This window comes from Mesoplodon mirus (genome assembly GCF_964341445.2).
Source record: "Mesoplodon mirus genome assembly, chromosome: 2".
NCBI lineage: Eukaryota > Metazoa > Chordata > Mammalia > Artiodactyla > Ziphiidae > Mesoplodon > Mesoplodon mirus.
In genome coordinates this window covers 31,095,649-31,120,586 of record NC_138977.1, presented here as the reverse complement: position 1 = coordinate 31,120,586, position 24,938 = coordinate 31,095,649, and the positions used below count along the sequence as shown (strand labels likewise).

Genomic DNA, 24,938 nt, shown 5'->3' with positions numbered 1-24,938 from the left:
GCATGGCATGGACTCTGTCAGATGCTAAAAGTCAGGATAAAATGTAAATTTCCAACAGCTGGAACCAGTTCATTTTTATTCTTCAGACCAATTTGATATGCCCATGTGCAAATGAATCTCTCTGAACTTGCATTCTTTTTCCTAAAATGAAGTTAACACGTACCATGCAGGTATCACCAGGTCATGTTAAATAAAGAGTAAGAGGCATATTTTCAGTCAGCTTCCTGGGCTCTTCAGTGTAGTAAAGATGGACTTCAGATTTAAATGTTTCATTTTCTGCTGCCAACCTGACAGCCCTCCATGCTGCTGTTGTGACCTGATCTGTTGGCCTTTGTCTGTGGGTAATGTGGCTATCTTTAGGCAAATGTGTTCATGCAGCATGCCTGTATATTGACTGAGTGAATCTTTGCAGGAGGGTTGAAATAAGGGAGAGATGACACTTTAGCATTATCTTCTCTAAGGAGACGTTTTCAGGTTGCATTCCTTAATTGTGTTGCCAGGTACTGAAATCCTTTCTGCTGACACATGGCTCTTCTTTCCCCCAGACTTGCCAGATCAAGTGCTAAGGGTTTTCAAGGCTGACCAGCAAAGCCGATACATCATGATCAGTAAGGACACCACGGCGAAGGAAGTGGTCATTCAGGCCATCCGGGAGTTTGCTGTGACCACCACCCCAGATCAGTACTCACTCTGTGAGGTCTCTGTCACACCAGAGGGAGTGATCAAACAAAGAAGACTTCCGGATCAGCTTTCCAAACTTGCTGACAGAATACAGCTGAGTGGAAGGTAGACGTCATCTATCCTGTTGGATTTATTTACCCCATCCTTAAACCCACATCACAGTCTGGTGAACGCTTTCTAAGGGTTTTTAAAATAAGTTGCAGATTAAAAGCAAGATTCTCCCCATTCACCAAGCATTGCCGTATCAAAGGAAATGTACACAGTAGACTGTTGACCCCCTCGCAAGGATCTCTTAGGAGCTCGTGTAAAACAAGGGGGCTGTGACCTGACCATTGTCGCTGCCGGCCAGTGCTCATGCTCCCATAAGGACGCACAGGAGGGCATCTCCCTTCTCCTGGCAGACGCACCTTCACAAACACATCTTCCACTAGTATCCTCTGTCACCCGCTCCTGCCTACCAGACTTTTCCAGGAGCTTCGTTTGTTTCCGCGGAGATGTCTGTGACAGTGTGGCTGGCTAAAACTGCCTGTTGTTGTTCGACACTATGAAAAACCCTTCTTAACTCTGGGACCAAACTTCATTTGCCTCAGAGTGTGGTCTTCTGCTGCTTGGTCTTCAGAGCGCTTATATCACACAGTACTCGTAGGAAAATATTGTACGGGATCTTGTCAGCCTCTTGCATGGTGTTTCCATTGATAAAATGTAATTGATAGCCTCAAATCACACATAAGGGAAAGTTGAAAAAGTAGTTCAGTTTCGGCTCTCGTACAATGACTAGATTCTGCACTTACTGAAAATTGTTTTCATAAATCACGTTTTTTCTTTTTTTCTCGCCGTACGGAGTGTTTCATTGTATTCTTGACTTCTTCATGTTATGCATCTAAAACTGGCTTAATTCATTCAGAGCTTCTGCTTTCTTGCTGTCAACTATAACTTCCTTTGTCTTCTTCACTTTCACTTTATTTCCAGCCCTGACACTAGTGGGTAGGGTTGTTTTAGCAGGCCTATTGTCTCGTTGTCATTTGAATGTGCATTGACCTGTGTGTAATCTTGGTGGAGTTCTCCAAATCTCACTGAGGTGCAGAGTCATGATTCACAGTCAGTATTCAAGAAAATTACAAATGGATTCAACATGGTGGGCTTCATGAGTAATCAAAACTGAGAACGTGAAATCTGTGAGTGTCAAGGTCCCGAGGTCTGTGTCTTCGGCGATATATGCAGAAGGCCAGTTTAGCGGGACCACCCCGCTCATTCTGTTTCTTCCTTTATGGAATCTGACTTAAGGAGAGCATCTTTGTATAAAATTGGGAAAAAAAAAAATCACAGGGCAAACATCTGGATTCTGTTTTCACCAAGTCACTTAACGGAGAGAAAGGAGTGCTAACCCTGAGTTTTCTCTCTACAGCTGGCGTACATCTTTGGGAGCCTCTGTTTCCTCATCTGACAAATAGGAATAATACCTGCCCCACTTACTTAGAGGGTTTTCATGAAAATCAGATATTTGAAAGTTAAAATCTATTTTAGGATCGTTCTCCTCATAGGATCAAATAGAGGGAAATAGCTTATAGGTTTCTTTGGTATTTGAATAAATAGGTAAACTTGGATTGATCAGTCTTTCCTGCTTCCTTCCGCAGAGCTTTTTTCATTATTTAAACTGATCATTTTTTAAATTTAGCTATTTTCTGTCCTTTTTAGCAAAAAAAAAAAGGTAATCTAGAAGGCAGGGAAGGACAAGACAAAATGGATTGCACCTGGTACAGATGCAATACCATGTGATGCATTAGTTTCCGTCGGGTTTTCAAGGCTGGAAACCGGCTGGGCCGGGTTCTGTGATCTGGTGACCTAGGAGCTGCTGCCTTCTCTGTCTGTCCTTCCATCATTCAGTGGAGCGTTCTCGCCACCGTTCAGTAGACAGCATCGTTCTTTCAAGGAGTATCGTGAGACTGCTGCTTAGGCTCTGAATTCTGTGTCTCTCGCAGGTACTACTTGAAAAACAACATGGAGACAGAGACCCTCTGTTCGGATGAAGATGCTCAGGAGTTGCTGAGAGAGAGTCAGATCTCGCTGCTGCAGCTCAGCACCGTGGAGGTGGCCACTCAGCTGTCCATGCGCAACTTCGAGCTCTTCCGCAACATCGAGCCCACCGAGTATATAGATGATCTATTCAAGCTCAGATCGAAAACCAGCTGTGCCAACCTGAAGAAATTCGAGGAGGTCATTAACCAGGAGACGTTTTGGGTGGCCTCTGAGATTCTGCGGGAGACGAACCAGCTGAAGAGGATGAAGATCATTAAGCATTTCATCAAGATAGCTCTGCACTGCAGGGAGTGCAAGAATTTTAACTCCATGTTTGCAATCATCAGGTAAGAGCATATTTGTTGTAAGGTTCGATTCAGTTGGCAGATTTAAATATGTATCGATCGGGCTTCCCTGGTGGCGCAGTGGTTGAGAGTCCGCCTGCCGACGCAGGGGACACGGGTTCGTGCCCCGGTCCGGGAGGATCCCACATGCCGCGGAGCGGCTGGGCCCGTGAGCCATGGCCGCTGAGCCTGCGTATCTGGAGCCTGTGCTCCGCAGCGGGAGAGGCCACAACAGTGAGAGGCCCGCGTACCGCACAAAAAAAAAAAAAAAAAAAAAAAAATTCTCTTGTAATGGATGGACCTAGAGATGATCATACTAAGTGAAGTAAGCCAGACAAAGACGAATATCATATGATATCGCTTATATGTGGAATCTTAAAATATATATATATAGATATATAAATGAACCTATTTACAAAACAGAAACAGACTCACAGACGTACAAAACAAATGTATAGTTAGCAAAGGGGGAAAAGGTGGGGGAGGGATAAATCAGGAGTTTGGGATTAACATATACACACCACTATATAGAAAATAGATTACCAACAAGGACCTACTGTACAGCACAGGGAACTCTCCTCAGTATTTTGTAATAGCCTATAAGGGAAAAGAATCTGAAAACGAATAGATATATTCTTTTTATATATAGATAGAATAGATATATATAGATATATATGTGTGTGTGTGTATGTATATATGATGAATCACTCTGCTGTGTATACCTGAAACTAACACAACACTGTAAATCAGCTATACTTCAAAAAAAAAATCTTTTTTTATGCTGATTTAAAGCCCAGAAAATCTATATTCACCACTTTTTTAGCTCTGTGACTTTGGGCAAATTATTTGAACTTCTCTGAAAGTCAGTTTATTTCTCTATAAAATAACAGTGACCCAAAGAGTTATCAAGTAGACGAAATGACACAATGTATGTGGAGTTGCGTCAGCCAGCACAAAGCAGGGGGATGCCTAGTAAATGTTACTTTTCTTCCCTTTTTTTTTTTTTTTTTTTTTTTTTTTTTCTTTTTGCGGTATGCGGGCCTCTCACTGTTGTGGCCTCTCCCGTTGCGGAGCACAGGCTCCGGACGCGCCGGCCCAGCGGCCGTGGCTCACGGGCCCAGCCGCTCCGCGGCATATGGGATCCTCCCAGACCGGGGCACGAACCCGTATCCCCTGCATCGGCAGGCGGACTCTCAACCACTGCGCCACCAGGGAGGCCCTTTTCTTCCCTTTTAAGTGCTTAGACTGAGGATGGAAGAAAGTGCAGACTGAAACAATGAGCAGTATTGATGTTGATGGTGATGATTCAGTTAGTCATTTTTTCTGTCTAGGAGTTTGATCATGCTCTTATTATTATTTTTTTTTTTACGTGGCGTATAGTTGCTTTACAATGTTGTGATAGTTTCTGCTGTACAGCGAAGTGAATCATTGATACATATACATATATCCCCTCTTTTTTGGATTTCCTTCCCATTTATGTCACCACAGAGCATTGAGTAGAGTTCCCTGTGCTCTACAGTATGTTCCCATCAGTTGTCTATTGTATACATAATACAATAGACATAATATCAATAGCGTATACATAATATGTAGCATATACATGTGGATCCCAATCTCCCAATTTCTCCCCTCCCCCCGCTTTCCCCCTTGGTATCCATATATTTGTTCTCTACGTCTGTGTCTCTATTTCTGCTTTGTAGATAAGATGGTCTATACCAGTTTTTTCAGATTCCACATATATGTGTTAATATACGATATCTGTTACTCTTCCTGTTCTTATGGCTTTTGTTTCATGTTACTACTCTAGGATATTTGTCCAGTCTGTTTTATCAAAAGGCTGCTTGGCACCAAGCACTTTATGTATGGAGATGAAGCAACGAAACACAGCCCTGCCCTCAGGACACCTGGCATTCCAGTTGTTTTGCTCACAGTAAACAGACCAGGAGGGTGTAAAGGGAAAAAGAATAAAACCCTTCAGCGCTGTCCCTGGTTCCAGCTTCAATTCTCATTACCCAGAATTATTAACACTCTTATGAATCCTGTACTTTGCTCTGCATACACGGCATTCACACAGAGCTGTTACATGTTAAGAAATAAACAACGTGCTCTTTTACTTACTTCGTAAGGATGAGTCATTTAATTTAATACCACTTTTCTTTATTCCCCCTCAGCGGCCTAAACCTGGCACCTGTGGCAAGACTGCGAACCACCTGGGAGAAACTTCCCAATAAATATGAAAAGCTGTTTCAAGATCTCCAAGATCTGTTTGATCCTTCCAGAAACATGGCAAAATACCGCAATGTCCTCAATAGCCAAAACCTACAGCCTCCCATCATCCCCCTGTTCCCGGTGATCAAGAAGGATCTCACGTTCCTTCACGAGGGTAAGTGTAAGTTGGAAGATTTCTGTCTCCACTAGTGGGGACATAGGGTAAATGCCATGTGATTCCCTTTTCCTTCTTTGCCAATTACAGGGAACGACTCCAAAGTCGACGGGCTGGTCAACTTTGAGAAGCTAAGAATGATTGCAAAAGAAATTCGTCACGTTGGCCGAATGGCCTCTGTCAACATGGACCCTGCCCTCATGTTCAGGACTCGGTGAGTGTGTCACCCTCAGCAGTGCTCGCGGGGTTAGAGAAGGTTGAGCTTAGAGCTTCCCAGTAAATGAGAAGATTTTGAATAGGCCCGCCTGTAGCATGGTGACATGTACCAGGGTGTGTGGGGAATCTCCATCGAGCTCTGATTTGGAATGACTGTCTGATTCCACATCCAGTGCACTGTGGGCTGTCGTGATAACAGTTGATCCCTCAGACATTTTTCATTGAACATGAGGCACAGCTATTTTTATTTTTCAGAACACTGACTTGCAGAGCTAAAAGGTGTAATTGATAGTATGAACTAAAATATATAAACAATCTGAACAGTATTGTCTCACTGTCCACACAAGGGATTTAGCCGTCAGTGTAGCCGAAAATGATGAATCCAGTGAAGGAGAGAACAAAAGTCTTTAGAACCAAATATTTACATATGTTTGTCTTTTGAGCCAGAAAACGGTTGCTGGTCAAGTTGTTTGTGTGAGGAGGTTTGTGGGCTTCTAGTACTGCTTGTCCAGAAGTCTAGTCCTTTCTTTCTGAGCTTGTGATCTCTGTCTCTCTCTACACCCATGCTTCAACCTCCACGGCTCTCACTTACAGGAAGAAGAAGTGGAGGAGTCTGGGGTAAGTGGCGGGGACACTGCACACCCACACTGTTCTCGTCCCGCTCGTGGCATTGTTTTCTTACCTGCTGTGTTTTCTGATGCTTTGCATTTTTGCATTTTTTCCTAACCCTCTTGCTCTAGCAGAATTTCAGTTGGCAAACTGACTTCAAGTTTCATCTACTGGGGCTTTTGCTTTTGAGGTCATGACCCAAGAGAGCTGTGAAATGATTGATGATTGTTCTGGGGAACAGTAGGCCAGGCCTACTCCTGAGCTTTCAGAAAGACTTTATTTTAATATAATTTGTGTGTTTTGAAATGAGAAAAATCTAACCTGGGGTGAGGGGAGAAAGGATGTCAGAAGGAAAACTTGTGCAGTTTAAATACTATTGCACAGATTTTTGAGAAGTAAATATATGTAGTACAAAAGGTGCCCCTCGGTGTTAAAGCTAGATTTTTTACAGCTCAACTAACTACTGTTTTCATCCTATAAACCAATTCTTTTCAAAAATAATTCTTAACAACTCATGTGCTAGTTTCCATACATGTGTTTTCACATTTGCATGACCATTTTATTAACAGATTGACCATATTACTTGACGAACTCACTACATTTAACCCAAGCAATAAGAAAACAATCGTGAACATTGTAATTTCTTTAAATTTATATAAGACATCCTCTTTAGGAGAAAAAAAATTTATGTCACTCTTAATGATTGCAACTGTGTGTTTATCCTTGCATGAGCTTTTACATATAATCATTATTACTTGCTGGCTTCTACGAGAGAGCTGCCTTGAATGCTCCATAGAGGCGAAAAGTAGAATTTTCTAGTTGGAACAGAACAAGTGCCAAACATATATGTGTATGTAGAGTGTATGTAGGATTCTTTTTAAACTTGAAAAAAATTGTTTTGATCTGTATGATTCTATATTTCTTTGTAAAGTTTACTTACCAGAATGAGGCATGTGGCCTTTTGAACATAGACTATTTGTAGGCATCTCGGCACGTTTCCAGTAGATAAAGTGATCCCACGCTGGAGCGAGCTGCAGCTCTACCTTTTCGTCTTCCAGGTCTCTCAGCCAGGGTAGTACAAACGCAACAGTGCTAGACGTTGCTCAGACAGGTGGTCACAAAAAGCGGGTGCGTCGTAGCTCCTTTCTCAATGCCAAAAAGCTTTACGAGGATGCCCAAATGGCTCGAAAAGTGAAGCAGTACCTGTCCAATTTGGAGCTGGAGATGGACGAGGAGAGCCTTCAGACGTTATCCCTGCAGTGCGAGCCGGCCACCAACACATGTGAGTTTCTCCTTAAGGTGGCTGCCGGGTCCGGCTGAAATGCAGATTGGTTTCCTGTGCCGATAAAGCAGGGCTGGGCACAGGGGGACCTAGCATCCTGAGACACGCTCGCCTTTCCCTTGAAGGCGGCTCTGGGGACCACACAGCACTGTCCTGGGCTGAGCCCTGTCCGTGCCCAGTGGGGTTCGCATGGGGACCAAGACACACCGTAGGCTTCTTCGGGGTGACTGGCTTTGGTTTCACCCCGACGCAGCCAGAGTGCCATCAGGGGACACCGGGACAGGTGCAGCTCCCATTTGCATCCCTTGTTTTCTCACAGATACTTGCCAAGTGATGGGCAGCCTGGGAGGGGCACAGAGCTGGGTGTGCTGGCTGCCTCTGACCCCCTCAGCCTGGCCGGCACTTGGCAATGAGTTCAGCTACCGTGTAAGGCAGGAATTCTCCACAGGGAACCACAGCTCAGCCTAATGTATAGCTCCCCAGCCTTTGAAAGTCTGGCCAGGCCAGAAATGGGGGCTACTTTCTCTTTCTCAGCATCCATATTTGTAAGGCAGAGGCGTTTTCCATTTAGGACACTTTGGGGTCTTTTATGGGCAAGTTTGAAGATACTTTCTATAGGGCTTAAATGTTAGGTAATTTGAGAAAGATTCAGGTTATCAGACTTACCCAGGACACTCTTAAAGCACTGTGTGTCATGGTGAAGAGTTTGTCCTCAAGAGGCAGATTGGGGGCTTCCCTGGTGGCGCAGTGGTTGAGAGTCCGCCTGCCGATGCAGGGGACACGGGTTCGTGCCCCGGTCCGGGAAGATCCCACATGCCGCGGAGCGGCTGGGCCCGTGAGCCATGGCCGCTGAGCCTGCGCATCCGGAGCCTGTGCTCCGCAACGGGAGAGGCCACAACAGTGAGAGGCCCGTGTACTGCAAAAAAAAAAAAAAAAAGAGGCAGGTTGGTCTGAGTTCAGATCCTGTTTGTTCCTTGTACTACCAGTGTCACCTTAGGCCTGTTACTTGAGCTCCATTATGTGTAAGATGGGGGAAGGAAGTCATTGAGTTGTCTTGAATATTAATACACTTAAAATGTAGCATTTACTTGCCCTGTTAAATTGGCTTGCTTTCCATCTGCCATGGAATTATACACTCAGTACGATACTCAAGGAGTATTGGCTGCTATTAGCAACATAGATAATTCTACCCCATTGGAGAGAGAATTTGATATTGAAAAGACTGCAGCTAGTATCATCTACTAAATGAAAACTAAGCTCATTATGTCAAGACATTTTGGGTGCCATTTTAGAAAAATAATTCCTAGTGGTCTTCCTGTTGTAGCTTGTATAATAGATTCGTGTTTTTCATAGACGTACGTACAGCGTACTGAGCTATCCACATTTTTCGTTTCTTTTTAAATGTGGTACTTGAAACAGTATCATCTCTCGAGACGTCTTGTTTCATAAAGTGAAGAATCTTGGTTCTGTCGTGCCTTCTTTCTGTGACGGAGGCTCTCTCCCCGCCCGCCCCTGTTTCTCTCCTTTATCTATGGGCCACAGGGAAAAATAAGATACATACTTCAGTGTTCTAACTGTGGGAAATGCTCATGCAGTTCTAAAAGTATCCCTTGTGTGGCCACTAACTTCTTAAACTTCTCGTTCTGTTTTCACGCCCAACAATTACCAGTGCCTAAGAATCCCGGTGACAGAAAGCCTGTCAAGACCGACACCTCCCCGGTGGCCCCCAGGGCAGGGCTACAGCCGAAGCCGCCGCCACAGGCTCCGCAGCCGTCACAGAGGCCCAGCCCGGGCCTGCAGCTTCCCGCAGTGCCCCTCTATCCTTCACGGAAGAAAGTGCCCCTACGGGATCTCCCGCCTTTCGGTAGGTGACTAAGTTCTCAGGTGACTAAGTTCGCACACACTTTTTTTTTTTTTTCCCTCTTAATTTACTTTCTGTTGAAGTAGAGTTGAATTACACTGTTGTGTGAATCACTACAGTCAGTTAATCTTTGACAAAGGAGGCGGGAACATGCGGTGGGGAAGCGACAGTCTCTTCGGCGAGTGGTGCTGGACGGCCGCGTGCAAATCAGTGGCACACGCCCTCGCGGCAGGCGCAAAAGCATAAACTCACAATGGCTCACAGACTTCAACAGAAGACAGGACACCATGCAACTCCTGGAAGAGAACACAGGCAAAACATTCTCTGACGTAAATCGTAGCAGTGTTTTCTTAAGTCAGTTTCCCAAGGCAGTGGAAATAAAAGCAAAAAATAAACAGATGGGACCTAATGAAGCTTACAAGCTTTTGCTCAGCAAAGGAAACCGTAAACAAAATGAAAAGGCAGCCTGTGGGCACTTCCCTGGTGGCGCAGCGGTTAAGACTGCACACTCCCAATGCAGGGCGCCCGGGTTCGATCCCTGGTCCGGGAACTATATCCCACATTGCATGCTGCACCTGAGAGTTCGCATGCCGCAACTAAGGAGCCCCCAAGCCGCAACCAGGGAGCCCACCTGCCACAACTAAGACCAACACAACCAAATAAATAAATATTTTTTTTTAAAAAAAGAAGAAGAAGAAGAGGCAACCTGCGGTCTGGGAGAACATATTTGCAAACGATGTGACCGACAAGGACTTAACTTCCAAAATATACAGATGGCTCGTATAACTCGACTACAAAAAAACAAACAACCCACAACCCTCTTTTGGCACTATTCATTCACTGCCTGCTTCTCAGACTAGGAAACGATACTTATCACGGGTAACTTCATCTGGTATACTTGAGTGTCCCTCTGGTTGTTCCCTCTGTGTAAGACATTAACGTTCACAAAGTTAAACTTTACTTTTACCAGTGGGAAGGACTGTTTTCATAGAGCATCTCATTTAATCATGCTCATTTGTCATAGCAGTGGAGGCAAGGCATGCCATGGGGAATTATGCTATTACTCATTTAATTTTTAACAAGTACAGAAGCTGTTTTGTCCATAAACATTGTTTAAACTAGCTTTGCCTTATGATCAATGAGTTGCTGGAATTTAGGCGGAATATTTTTAAGTGAAATGATTTGTCTGGAGGTGAACTCTCATTTGTTGAGTCACTGATTCTGTAACTTGGGAGGAAAATACAGTCAGTTTGTGAATGTTAAAGGAGCCAAAGCAGGACTTCCCTGGTGGTCCAGTGATAAAGAATCCGCCTTCCAATGCAGGGGATGGGGGTTCAATCCCTGGTCGGGGAATTAAGGTGCCACATGCCGTGGAGCAACTAAGCCCATGAGCCATAACTACTGAGCCCGCGTGCCACAACTACTGAAGCCCGCGCGCCTAGAGCCCGTGCTCCACAACAAGAGAAGCCACGGCAATGAGAAGCCCGCGCACCGCAGCAAAGAGTAGCCCCCGCTCGCCGCAACTAGAGAAAGCTCGCGTGCAGCAACGAAGACCCAATGCAGCCAAAAATAAAAAGAAAGAAATATTCACATTGTTCCCCCATCACAAATGAACTGAATTAGTGTTCCTTTGTCCACTGTTTTGTTTTTAATTATTATTTATTTTTTGGCCTCATTGCGCGGCATGTGGGATCTTAGTTCCCCGACCAGGGATTGAACCTGTGCCCCCTGCAGTGGAAGCGTGGCATCTTAACCACTGGACCACCAGGGAAGTCCCTCCACTGTGTTGTTAATATTCTTATATTCCTAAGTCCCCTGCAAGCCGACCTCTACTGCCTCTTTTCTGTCGAGCTTCTGATGTGGACACAGACTGTTAACCCCCATGTAGGTGCACCTGATGGAAAGCCATCCCCACCCCCCCTTCCCCAGAGAGACTCTCTCTTCAATATTTTTAGGCGTATTTGAATTTATGACCTTTAGAAATGCGGATGGGATAGTCATGTGTCTTCTTAGGATAGTTTCACACTTAAAGTCACAGAATATAAAATAGTAACTTAGAGATGCTGAGCCCACCCCCATTCATGAAATAAATTTTGTTTGAATACTTCCTGCATTTTTTACTTCAGTGTCTTCGTCATCCCTAGAACTACTTTTGAAGTGGAACAGATTTTTCTAAGGCATAGCATCTTCACATCCATCTTCACTGTTTGAAGGCAGCACTTTTTGAATCTGTGTATGATGCTGGCTTGGAAATCTTTTCCAAATCAAAGCTATTCATTGGTGTAGCTTTACTGTAGCTGGTATTTTCATGTACCCTGTATATATCAGTATCTGCACATGTAATTAAAAGATTGCTTGAAAAGCCATTTTTAAAAGATTGTATTAAAGTAGTATCGAACACTTACAGGTGTTGAGGTGAAATGAAGAATTAAATCTCTGTTACATTGCATTGCCTCCTTTTTAATGGATTCTGTTAAGTCTGAGAACATAAAAAGTAACATTCACTGAGGTATTATCAACCTCTAATGCCTTCCTTCAGGTCTCTTTGTTGTTCAGAATGAGGTAATTGAGACTGCCTTTTAATAAGGCTTAGTAAACATCTCTTAATGTGACTCCCTCATTCCTAAAAGTAAAATTTTAGGGGAAAAAAATCACCTGATATTGGCACGTGGAATCCTTTTTCTTCCACCCTACATCATCCGACTTGATCCTGCACTTGGCGCTGCGCTGGATGGCTTCCCCCTCCGTGCCCTTTTACCCCACTCCTGGAAACCCTCCCCGGTGGCTTCCAGGACCCTTCTGGGACCCAGCACTCTCTGGGTCCCCTCCTACCTTCTCTGTCATCCGCTTACTGATCAAATACTAGCCTGATTTCTTAGCGCTCCTTCGGTCTCTTTTCTCGCTACTTCCTTTTGGCTCTTGGCCCTTGACTTTCCATCCATCACTCCCACGTCCCATGAGCTACCTTTTCCCACACCACCAAAATACCTGTTTCCAACCCAAACTTGAGTTCTGATAAATATTCTGAGCTGCGTCGCTCTCATCCTAACTCAGAGTATTTCCAGATCGTCTCTTTGTTTCTTCATCGCTGTCTGATGTATTGTTGAAGAGTGTGGTGGTCAAGGTTTGGAACCCAGAATGGAATAGCAGCAGCAGCCTTTCTAGTCCTCGACAGGTGTCAGCAGACACATGGCGGGCACCTTGTGCCCCCTGTGATCTCACTGTTTACGCGGGCAGAGTACAGAGACCACCGAGCCTGGAAACAACCTGCAACGACATGTGACATTCAATCTTAACACAAAAGAAGTTGTTTTTGTTCTTCATCATAGTCTTTCCAGTCTTGGAAATGCATATTGAAATCATTTTCTTTCCCTTACAGGTATAAACTCTCCACAAGCTTTAAAGAAGATTCTTGCTTTGTCTGAGGAAGGGAGCCTGGAGCGTCACAAGAGGCCAGCAGAAGACACGATATCGAATGCGTCTTCCCAGCTCTCCTCCCCACCGACCTCCCCGCAGAGCTCGCCAAGGAAAGGTGACTGGGTGACTCTTCTTCTCCTTCATGGGGACCTGTGCTTTCAGCAGTGATAAATTCTAGTTAGAGATTACATCACTTCTGACATTAGAGTCGTTTTAAATGACCTTGGGAATTCGCTGGCGGTCCAGTGGTTAGGACTCCACGCTTTCACTGCCAAGGAGCATGGGTTCGATCCCTGGTCAGGGAACTGAGATCCTGCAAGCCACACTGTGTGCCCCCCCCCCAAAAAAAACACCTGATATGTAACACCCAATGGATTTTTTTTCCCCTGAGTTTATAAATTTGGAAGAACTTTGGTACTTTTTAATATTATAGTTATAAATAAATAGTGTCAAGCTTATATAACTAAGCCCTTTCAAAAATTCATTTTTTTACTGATTGTAAGTGTGGAAATAATTCTTTTTTTTTTTTTTTTTTTTTTTTCTTTTTGCGGTATGCGGGCCTCTCACTGTTGTGGCCTCTCCCGTTGCGGAGCACAGGCTCCGGACGCGCAGGCCCAGCGGCCATGGCTCACGGGCCCAGCCGCTCTGCGGCATATGGGATCCTCCCAGACCGGGGCACGAACCCGCATCCCCTGCATCGGCAGGCGGACTCTCAACCACTGCGCCACCAGGGAGGCCCGGAAATAATTCTTTTTATACTAACAGTTGTTCTAACTAAATATGATTACATAGCATTCAGCACAGAGTAGAGGCCTATAAAAACATAAGAAAAACTAATATCTTCCTGATTTATCTTTCATTGTGTTAACATGAGTCTTGCTTATCTTTTTTATTGCTATCTTGTTTTATTTTTAAGGAGATTAAATTTTAAGCACTCAAACTCTCCTTCTGATATTAATGCTTTCTTATCTTAAAATACTAGATAATTTTCTGCTGCATAACCTCGGGGTTACTTTCTCCCCTACCCTGTAATTGAATGGGCGTAAGTAAGCCGGTAATAAACGGCCAGGACAGTTTTCACTAGACGAGGCCACCGGCACAACAAATACCTTTCCTGCTTTCCTTTTCAGCTGTGTCAGACATGTGTGCATTCTGTGTGGGTGTCAGTCTCTCGTCCTTGTTCAGTGGGTGCGTCTGAATTCTTCTCTCGTCCGTCGTTGGGTGACAGTGGCAGTCAGCTGAGATCCTTTGGCTGCGGGCAGTTGGACTAAACCAGCTCCCCGTCTTCTCATGGAAGTGAGAACAGTAGCAAGAATAACAATGCACCACGGACCTACGGGATAGATGGACCAGCAGGAAAGAGACGGGAAGGGGTCATCTCATTAGTTGAGGAAAATGGGACGATTCCTCCCCATACCACATGCTCCACCTGAGGGATGATTTTTCTAGAGATTTTTTTTGGGGGGTAGACTGTTCAGGGAGGGTTTGAAATCTTGTCTGTCAGAACTTGCAGCGTGGTTTATACGAAGACATTTCATAGATGAACACATGAAATCTTATCAACATCTGTGCGACTGTTAAAAAAATAAATCAGGAATTCATAATTTACTGAAAGGATGGGGAAGTACTCTTCAGAGAGTAAATTAGCAACATTTAGGTGCTCTAGATGGCATTTTTTTATTAGGTTTTCATTGGGTACGTATAATCGTATAAAATCAGTATTTTAAGTAACATGAGATTCTTAATAATGTAAAAAATAAGTGAATACTGAGAAAGGAGATTTGGATTTTTTTGTGAAAAATGTCAAGACAAGCCTCTCTTCCTTTGTGACTTTCAGAATTATTTTTAGTAACAAAGAGTTAAGAGTCCTTCAGGCCAAAAAATGGACATCTGTTTAGACATAGTGATGGTCCAGGGAGAAAAATGGAGATTTTGTACATTATGTCCTTCAAAACAATTGGCTTTCATGTGATTTATCCAGTATATTATTAATGCTGAAAAATCAAATGGCAAAAATCCAAAGATATCTTCTTCAGGTCTTATTTCTTATTCATACATGTCCATTTAAAATTATAATGCAGGGGGCTTCCCTGGTGGCGCAGTGTTTGAGAGTCCGCCTGCCGATGCAGGGGATGCGGGTTCGTGCCCCGGTCCGGGAAGATCCCACATGCCGCAGAGCGGCTGGGCCCATGAACCATGGCCACTGAGCCTGCACGTCTGGAGCCTGTGCTCCGCAACGGGAGAGGCCACAACAGTGAGAGGCCTGCGTACCGCAAAAAAATATATATAATGCAGGGACTTCCCTGGTGGTCCAGTGGTTAAGACTCAGTGCTCCCAATGCAGGGGGCATGGGTTTGATCCCTGGTCTGGGAACTAAGATCCCATATTCCTCACAGCATGGCCAAAATAAATTAATTCAAAAAAAAAACAACAAAAAAAACTCAATATTAAAAAATAAAAATAAAATTATAATGCAGATCTTTCCAGTGGAGTTATTCTATGCTGTAAAGTTCTAAAAGTGAAAACTCCATTGAAAACAAAATTACTACTGACTTTTCAGTTTGAGAAGGAAACCATACTTTTAAATATCATCCTGGTCATTCTTCATAGTTTCGTTTACATAGACTAATGTAGTATAATTTATAGTTAAGAGAGCAGCGTCGAGTCGTGCCGTGATCCAGTCTGCATCCATTCCTGGGTCATAGAACAGTGTATTCTTTTTTCCTCTCTAAACTTTCATTAAACACACTAAACTGCATTTGAGTAAAACTCGACTGTAGCTCAGTCCCCAAGTAGAGTGTTTTCTCCCCAGTTCCGTGGTGGCACCTGTGGCCTGCATTCTGGTTTTGCGTCTACTGAGGAGACGTCAGCTGGACGCCGTGAACCCTCGGTGTCTAAGGAGTGATGTGTTTCCCACGCAGGCTACACTTTGGCTCCGAGTGGCACCGTGGATAACTTCTCAGATTCCGGCCACAGCGAAATCTCCTCACGGTCCAGTATCGTCAGCAACTCCTCCTTCGACTCGCTGCCCGTCTCGCTGCCTGACGAACGGCGCCAGAGGCCACCGGTCGGCACTGTGGAGACCAGCCTGGCCACAGGCCGGCTGGAGAGACGGCCGGCGGGGGAGCCCGACCAGTGCAGCCTGGGGTAGGGGCTCGTCTGTGTGCTCGCTCCTCTCTTGCACATGTGCGGGACTGTTTACGGGACACCCAGGGGTGCTCTCGCATCCCAGTTCTGATGTTCACCATTTCCCGATCATGAAGCACCAGGCAGGCTGCTTTCCCAGTGAGGTCTGTCCTTCACTGGGACACATTTGCTCTGCGCTGAGGGCAGGGGTTGACTCAGGCCAATGAGCTGCTTTCCCGAAATAGTCAGATTGTAGTGAGCACTGTAAGGAAAGTGCTCCTCTACTGTAAGCAGGTGATTGCTCTTTTCCCCCGTGTTGATATTGTGGTGACGTCACAGGGGAGGAAACTGGACAGGGCCGAGTGGCCACTGTCGCTCAGTCTGGTGGAGCCTGATCCTCTTCCTGGAAGGAAAGGAAGCCGCCTTTCGAGGAAAAAGTGGTTGCGTTTTAGCACAGAGTTATTAGTTAACAATCTTGCCCTTCCCCCTCCCCCTTCTCCTTCCCCCTCCCCCTTCTCCTTCCCCCTCCCCCTTCTCCTTCCCCTCCCCCTTCTCCTTCCCCCTCCCCCTCTCCCTCCCCTCCCCTCCCTCTCCCTCCCCTCCCCTCCCTCTCCCTCCCCTCCCCTCCCTCTCCCTCCCCTCCCCTCCCTCTCCCTCCCCTTCCCTCCCTCTCCCTCCCCTCCCCCTCCCTCCCCTCCCCCTCCCCTCCCTCCCCCCCTCTCCTCCCCTCCCCTCCCCTCCTCTACTCTCTTGTCCCCTCCCCCTCCCCTCCCTCCCCTCCCCTCCCCTCCTCTACTCTCTTGTCCCCTCCCCCTCCCCTCCCCTCTCCCCTCCCATTCCCTCTCCTCTCATCTCCTTCCCTCCCCCCTCCCCTCCTCTACTCTCTTGTCCCCTGCCCCTCCCGTCCCCTCTTTCTTGGCCCCCCTCCCCCCTGCCCTCCCCTCCCCTCCCCTCCTCTTCTCTTTATTATTTTTTTCTCTTTGTTTCCCATTGACCGCCTAGGACCTGCGCACTGCTGTCTGAGAGCCGGGGCCTGTACGCTGCAGCTACAGTGATCTCTTCTCCCAGCACAGAGGAGCTTTCCCAAGACCAGGGGGACCGAGCCTCACTTGATGCTGCTGACAGTGGCCGAGGGAGCTGGACATCGTGCTCCAGCGGCTCCCATGATAACATCCAGACCATCCAGCACCAGAGGAGCTGGGAGACGCTCCCCTTCGGGCACACTCACTTTGATTATTCAGGGGACACTGCAGGGTTATGGGCCTCAAGCAGCCATGTGGACCAAATGATGTTTTCCGACCATAGCACAAAGTATAACAGGCAGAGTCAAAGCCGAGAGAGTCTTGATCAAGCCCAGTCCCGGGCAAGCTGGGCCTCCTCCACGGGGTACTGGGGAGAAGACTCGGAGGGGGACACGGGCACAATCAAGCGAAGGGGGGGGAAGGACGTTTCCCTCGAAGCTGAAAGCAGCAGCATGATGTCTGCGACCGCCGAAGAAGCCAAGCCCGTCGCCATGGCTGCCCACGTGGCCGTGCCACCCAGCGCCACCAAGGGGCTTATTGGTAAGCTGACTGCGGGCTCTGTCATGTCTGGGTCGTGGCTGCACCCTGACTTATTTCAAAAGTAAAAGCATGTGTTTGCTTTTTCCCCTCATCCTGCCCCACCCATGGCCGTGTAGGCCTTCCAAGTTAGCAGCACCCTCAGGATTCTGAAATGAATGGTGGTTAAGACCCCAGGTTCTGTGGTCAGGTGCTTATAAATACCCTGCAACCCTCAACCTTCCATGCACCGTGGGATCAGTAGGCTGTCCTTATGGGTGTTATCTGCTCTAATGTTGATCTTCTCAGCTGAAAATTATCAGGAAGGATGGCCATTCTCTCTAGAGGAAGCATATTTTTTTGTTTAATTGGAACTGTTTTAAATGTTTTACTATTGTATTTTGTTCCCTTGAATTGTATTTAGAACCTTACCCTTTTCATATTTAAAAATCTTCTGTCGATGTTTGTTATGCAGGTAAATTTTTCTGTGCTAGACAAATTCCCTCCGCACAGGATAGAACAGGGAGGAGGGTGGTAAGAGCTAAGGTAGTGAGTCAGAGCTGGTGAGTCAGGCAGGCTGGTGGTCTGAATCCCTGCTTTGCTACTTTCCTAGCTTTGTGACACTGGGCAAGGCACTAAACAGTGTCTGTTTCCTCATGTGTAAAATGAATTTAATAATTTCTACCAATGCAGTTGCTATGAGGTTTAAACGAAATCTCTGCAAAACACTAGTGCCTAGTTAGCAATTCATAAGTACACGAAAGACACTATCGCTTTGCTGCTGCTCTTTCTGTTGTGAAGTCTCTTATGCTCCTTTAATGCTGTTGGGATATGTTCTCTATGGCATGTTCATTGTCTGTATAATTAAAGTGTAGGGATACATCATAGGATACAGAGTGAGAAATTCTGGAATATAATCTTCACAGACATCACTTTTATTAGTAGGGAAATTGTAGTTATTTTATCACGTAGTCATGGGTGGATGTCAAACTTAATATCTTTTCAAGATGAATAAGGAGAAGACAGTTAACACCTATTCTTAGGTTGCAACTTTTAAAACTTTTTTTTTTAATTGAAGTATAGTTGATTTACAAAATTGTGTTAGTTTCAGGTATACAACAAAGTGATTCAATTATATATTTTTTCATATTATTTTCCATTATAGGTTATTACAAGATATTGAATATAGTTCCCTGTGCTATACAGTAAATCCTTGTTGTTTACCTATTTTTATGTAAAGTAGTGTGTATCTGTTAATCCCAAACTCCTAATTTATCCCTCCCCTCTTTTCTTCCCTTTGTAACCATAAATCTGAGTCTGTTTCTGTTTTGTATATAAATTCATTTGTATTATATTTTAGATTCCACATATAAGTGATATCATAAAACATTTGTCTTTGTCTGGCTTACTTCACTTAGTATGATAATCTCTAGGTCCATCCATGTTGCTGCAAATGGCAATGTTTCATTCTTTTTTATGGCTGAGTAATATTTCATTGTATATATGTACTACATCTTCTGTATCCATTCATCTGTTGATGGGCACATGGGTTGCTTCCATGTCTTGGCAATTGCAAATAGAAAAGCACTTTCTTTTCTTTTTTTTTTTGCGGTACGCGGGCCTCTCACTGTTGTGGCCTCTCCCGTTGCGGAGCACAGGCTCCGGACGCGCAGGCTCAGCGGCCATGGCTCACGGGCCCAGCCGCTCCGCGGCATGTGGGATCCTCCCAGACCAGGGCACGAACCCGTGTCCCCTGCATCGGTAGGGGGACTCTCAACCACTGTGCCACCAGGGAAGCCCAGAAAAGCACTTTGTTTTAACAAACTAATACACACAATTTTTATTGCAAAGGAAAGAATGATTTAAGTTCCTAACAGTTGAGTCTAGAAAGTTGAAGATAATAAAACTTTGCTTTTATTTGCCTTTACAGATTCATGTTTTAAGTCATGAAATTAATATAAAAGGACTTCAAGAAATATACATACCTCACATACACATGGTTTTAAGTTTTGAAATTTGCATCATTTTTTGTACTATTCTTCCAAATTTATTGTGATTCCCTTGTGAGGCCCAAGACTTGAAAGTAACCTGGGATTGATTCTCTGCCTGGTGAGGGTAGATGGCCCAGCAAAGAAGAACAGCCCGCCTGGCCCCCGGGGCAGGGAGAGGGGAGGGAACCGCTGACAGGCACCACTCCGGTGTTGCAGGCGTGGGACTGGGTGCCTTTCTGTTCCCTTTGCTCCCTTTGCGTGTTTCCAGTAAACCCCAGGGTTGGGCGTTAGCCTGGTTACTGCGTGACAGGTAGAGTCGCTCTCCGGCGACCCGGTGAGAGTTACAGGTACTTAGATTGCTTAGTTTTGCCTGTGCCGCCGGAGATGACCCGGTGCGTGGCGGGTTTGGCGCACGTCCTCTCCCGCCGGCACCCTGCCCTGCGCACAGCCCCACGTGCCTTTCACCGTGGGCGCTGTTCCTCTCAGTCCTCCTCCTTCCCGATGAGCGCACGTGGCCTGGGATGCGCTCCCCCAGCCCGATGCTGACCGAGGCGCCTTGTCTCTCCCTCCCGCAGCGAGGAAGGAAGGCCGCTACCGGGAGCCGCCGCCCACCCCGCCGGGATACGTGGGCATCCCCATCACCGACTTCCCCGACGCCCACCTGCACCCCGCCCGGAAGCCGCCGGACTACACCGTGGCGCTGCAGCGGTCCAGGATGCTGGCCCGGCCGGCCGAGACCCCCGCCCCGGGTGGTGCCAGGCCCGCCCCGCGGCCGCAGTGGCACCGGCCCGGCGACGACCCGCGCCCCGGCCCCTGCGCGCCCCCGGGCCTTGCCGCCGAGGAGGATGGTACATGCGCTTCCCCCAGAGGCCCTGCTTCCCGCCCGGGGTTCCACGCTCGCCCCCGGCCTTGCTGCCAGCCATTGGGCTGCGTTTTGCTTTTTCCGAAGTGGCTGGAGAAATAACTAAAGATTGCGGAGGGGTCCCCTGTATACCGTGTGGGCATGGGTGCATTTCCCTCCTAATCCTCGGTTTTCTGGGAAAATGCTATGAGTCCCAGATGAAAGTCTGGCGGAAAAACCCACTTCTCTAGAGCTTTTTTGCCTTCTCTGTACGCGTCCAGCTGGCCGTGCTGGGGTGAGGTTGAAGGGGGAGACCATGCCCCACTCCTTCCTCCTGCTTTTAAGGTTTGAGTTTAACATGTTTTGTTCTGGAAATAATCATTATAGGAAGAAGCAAAACACAATTCGTGAAAACTACTTATAATCCTGCCACTTGCAGATCACTTCCATTAGCATTTTGTTATATATCTTTCTAGACTTTTTTATATGTATACGCGTGTATATTATTTAAGAAGTCATGTGTTGTTTTATAACTTTTTTCAATGAATTTATCATTCATGAGTTTCCAGTCAGTAAATATACAATGTATTTTTATGGTGGGTATGTATATTTAAAGATGTGCATCCCATATACTTTAAACTTTTTTTAAAATATAAATTTATTTATTTATTTATTTTTGGCTGTGTCGGGTCTTCGTTGCTGCACACAGGCTTTCTCTAGCGGGGGCTACTCTTCGTTGTGCGCGGGCTTCTCACTGCGGTGGTTTCTCTTGTTGCGGAGCACAGGCTCTAGGCACATGGGCTTCAGTAGTTGTGGTGCACAGGCTCTAGAGCACAGGCTCAGTAGTTGTGGTGCACGAGCTCAGTAGTTGTGGCTTGTGGGCTCTAGAGCGCAGGCTCAGTAGTTGTGGCGCACGGGCTCAGTAGTTGTGGCTCCTGGGCTCTAGAGCGCAGGCTCAGTAGTTGTGGCACACGGGCTCAGTAGTTGTGGCTCGTGGGCTCTAGAGCTCAGGCTCAGTAGTTGTGACGCATGGGCTTAGTTGCTCCGCAGCATTTGGGATCTTCCCGGACCAGGGCTCAAACCTGTGTCCCCTGCATTGGTAGGTGGATTCTTAACCATTGAGCCACCAGGGAAGCCCCTTAAACTTTTTTATTATTATTAATCATTAGGTAGAAAAAAAGTTGAAGATCTTAGGTGACCTATACTAAGAGAACATAGCTGTGGTATTTTTATTTAGCATGTCGGTGAACATGTTCTCTCTAAGCACAAGAAAACGACTTGCTTGCTTATTGATTTTTCTTTTGTTTCTTCCTTTCTTTCGTGGTTGTGTCGGCAGAAGATGAACAAGTGTCTGCGGTTTGAGGCACGGGCTTCTCTGCACCCGTGTCGGCCACCCACAGGAGAGCACAAGAAGACATCCCCTAGCATCAGAGCCTTGGAACTCACACTCTGAGGATGGTGGACCAGTTTGCCTCCTTCCCTGCCTTAAAAGCAGCATGGGGCTCCTTCCCCCCTTCTTCCTGTCCCCTTTGCATGTGAAATACTGTGAAGAAACCGCCCTGGCACTTTTCCGCCTTGTTGCTTGAATGCACAGCGCAGCGTCTCCAAGCTCCTGTGGCTGCCTGCCACGTCACACAGCATCATTCCAGACTCCAAAGTCATCACCACCCATGAGTCACTCTGGCTGCACTTCTCCACGCCTGGAAGGAGTTTTTAAAAAAATCTTCCTTTTAGATTTCAATCCAGTCCTAGCACTTGGTTTCATTGGAATCGTGAGAAAAGCCAGCCATGGAACTACTTGGGGTCTTTAACCCACCAAGGAAGACAAAGGAAAACAATGAGATCCTTTGAGTACAGTGCTCGTCCGCTTGTTTACAGTGCCCTCCTCCATTTTTGGGGGTTTTTTTCTTTTCTTTTAAATGAGTTTAATGATTGTGTTCAGAGAGTAAATATTATATCCATTTAATGATTTTACAGTATTATTTTGAACCTTTAAGTAGGGTTGCCAGCCGGGGTTTCTCAAAAACCAAATATGCCGGACAGGGTGTGGTCACACCGGGGAGAGGGAAGGCTGGCCCATGGCCCCGCTTCCTGTGTCCTGGCCACACCTGGGAAGTGCCCTATCCTGGAAGCGTGAGATGTTAGCCAATTACCTAGATCCCAAGGCCCCCGGCCCCTCCTTCCCCAGGGGCTGGGGCTCTTCTTTACAACTGTTTGCACATGGCCGGGGAGGGAACTGGGACTCTTGCGTCCTGTGTCTGAGCCTATGGAGCACAGGGCAGTGTCACCCGAGGGCGTGTCCTGCTCCATCGAGACAGACGGCAAACCCCATGTTTTTTTAAATTATGTTTCTTTGATTTCTGTTTATTTAGTTTTAGGGATTCTCTTGCTTGTTTTCAAAGAGAAACGTTTATAACTGGATAGCATTGCAGTGAAAGCAGCTCGGGGTGTTGGCGCTAATGCCAGCCGTTCATACTGCTCCTTCAAGACAGCCTCCCCATATCGATCAATCGCCATGAGGGAATAAACAAGCCTTTAACGTGAAGATGATCAAAAGATCCAAAACCCAGTGCGATCTGCCAGCCTTTGTTTGCAAGGCGGGTTGGTCGCCGAAGACCGACCCGTAAGTGGCTTTACGGACGCCAAGACGGAGAAGGCCTGAGTGTAGCAACCACGTGTTCACAGCTGCTATTAACCCCAGAAGGACTGAGATGACCCCTCCAGTCTATTTTTGTGTTGTTTTTGCACAGACTCCGGAAAAGTGAAGGCTGCCAATCCGAGTAGTACTCAGATGTGAGGAACTGCTGGTCTTGGATTTTTTTTCCATTAAATTCAGCTGATCATATTGATCAGTAGATAAACGTAAATAGCTTCCAATTTTAAAAGTCAAATTGCAGTGTTTTTTCACTGTATCAAAGCAATGTCAGTGCTTTATTTAATAATTCTCTCCTGTATCATGGCATTTGTCTACTTGCTTATATATTACATTGTCAATGATGCATTTGTAATTTTACACGTAAGATGCATTATTTGCCAGTTTTCTTCTCTAGGCTGTGGACCTCATGTGCATCTAGAAAGACAGAACTCTTGCTCTACACAAGTTGCACAAATGTTATCTAAGCATTAAGTCACCGTAGAACATAGGACTGTAACCTCAGTTCGCTCTGTGATGTCAAGTGCAGAATGTACAATTAACTGGTGATTTCCTCATACTTTTGATACTACTTGTACCTGTATGTCTTTTAGAAAGACATTGGTGGAGTCTGTATCCCTTTTGTATTTTTAATACAATAATTGTACATATTGGTTATATTTTTGTTGAAAATGGTAGAAATGTACTATGTTTATGCTTCTACGTCCAGTTTGTACAAGCTGGAAAATAAATAAATATAACATAATGCCTTGCCTATATTCTTAATGACTCGTGCATGCTTTTTCTTACTGAAGCGTAAGAAAGCCCTTGGATCTCACTGCAGGAGCGAGTCCACAGGGCACTGAGGGTAGACCGACGATGTCGCCTAAAACTGCCCAAATAGCCTATTCTTTTAGGTAGCTTTCTGTTGATTCAGAGAAAAGAAATTGATATCATTCATGTTAACAGAGATTAATATCATTCATGTGTCCAGAATTCATAGTGTTTGAGATTCAGTGAAAAATTATATCACTATGTATCTACTGAATACGTAGCATTTGTCTCTGCCCAATTCTTTTCCAATAAAAATCTCTATGGGACGTAATATTTTTGATTCCCAATATACATTCAAGATCGTGGCCACTAAGTTAAGAGTACAATCTAGCAAGTGATTTGGAACTTCTACATCAAATATCATTGTTCTGTCTACGAGTCCTAATGCGTGGTAGGTCTGAATAATGTTTTGGTCTATGGGAAGGGCACTTATATTTAAAAAGTTGAGAATCAATTAAGCAGCAACCCTTTCGAGCACATTTTGAAATCAAGGATTATTTCTTATCCTCAAGCAGGCGTTAATAAAAGTCCCGTCCATCACCCACCCGGAAGCCACAGAAGGCGGCGTGGCAAGGATGTGGAAACACGAGCACGAAATGTGAGGAAACGTGAAGGCGTCTAGAAGGATGGCAGGCGTTCAGTCCTGATGCTAAAGGGAAAATGGCCAAACTTAAAACTCTTCCTGAGGCATCTGTGCTATCTTGGTGAGTAGATTTTGATAATCTGGCCACCAAAACAGTTTGGAGAATGAAAACCATTCCTGTAGCTTCAGCTGTACCTGTTTAGAAGGCAGGTGCCCCGTGTGGACACATGTGTTCCCACATGTCTGCCTCTATTGTCTGTTCACTGTAAAACCCTTCGCTCAGGGAAGCCCTATCACAACAGCAACCCGTGCTCTCCTTAAATTTCTGTCATTGAAAAAGCTTGTTTTTGTTTTGTTTTTGGCTGAGTTGGGTCTTCGTAGCTGCGCACGGGCTTTCTCTAGTTGCAGCGAGCAGGGGTTGCTCTTCGTTGCGGTGCACGGGCTTTCTCATTGCGGTGGCTTCTCTTGTTGCGGAGCACCGGCTTTAGGCGTGCGGGCTTCAGTAGTTGTGGCTCGTGGGCTCAGTGGTGGTTTGTGGGCTCTAGAGCGCAGGCTTAGTAGTTGTGGCGCACGGGCTTAGCTGC

At 45.9% G+C, this 24,938-nt stretch overlaps 1 protein-coding gene across 1 annotated transcript in view; it reads left to right on the top strand.

The window, feature by feature from the left end:
- RAPGEF2 (Rap guanine nucleotide exchange factor 2) overlaps positions 1–23,703 on the top strand; it is a 247,062-nt gene extending 223,359 nt beyond the window's left edge. Inside the window, exons 19-30 of the mRNA XM_082611143.1 lie at positions 546–786; positions 2,661–3,044; positions 5,213–5,424; positions 5,515–5,638; positions 6,235–6,258; positions 7,308–7,531; positions 9,201–9,395; positions 12,772–12,924; positions 15,731–15,956; positions 16,938–17,497; positions 20,040–20,312; positions 21,642–23,703. Of these exons, the coding sequence (XP_082467269.1) occupies positions 546–786; positions 2,661–3,044; positions 5,213–5,424; positions 5,515–5,638; positions 6,235–6,258; positions 7,308–7,531; positions 9,201–9,395; positions 12,772–12,924; positions 15,731–15,956; positions 16,938–17,497; positions 20,040–20,312; positions 21,642–21,667 (2,642 nt within the window). The 3' untranslated portion in view covers positions 21,668–23,703. The remainder of the gene's footprint in view (positions 1–545; positions 787–2,660; positions 3,045–5,212; positions 5,425–5,514; positions 5,639–6,234; positions 6,259–7,307; positions 7,532–9,200; positions 9,396–12,771; positions 12,925–15,730; positions 15,957–16,937; positions 17,498–20,039; positions 20,313–21,641) is intronic.
- Positions 23,704–24,938: the final 1,235 nt, after the last annotated feature.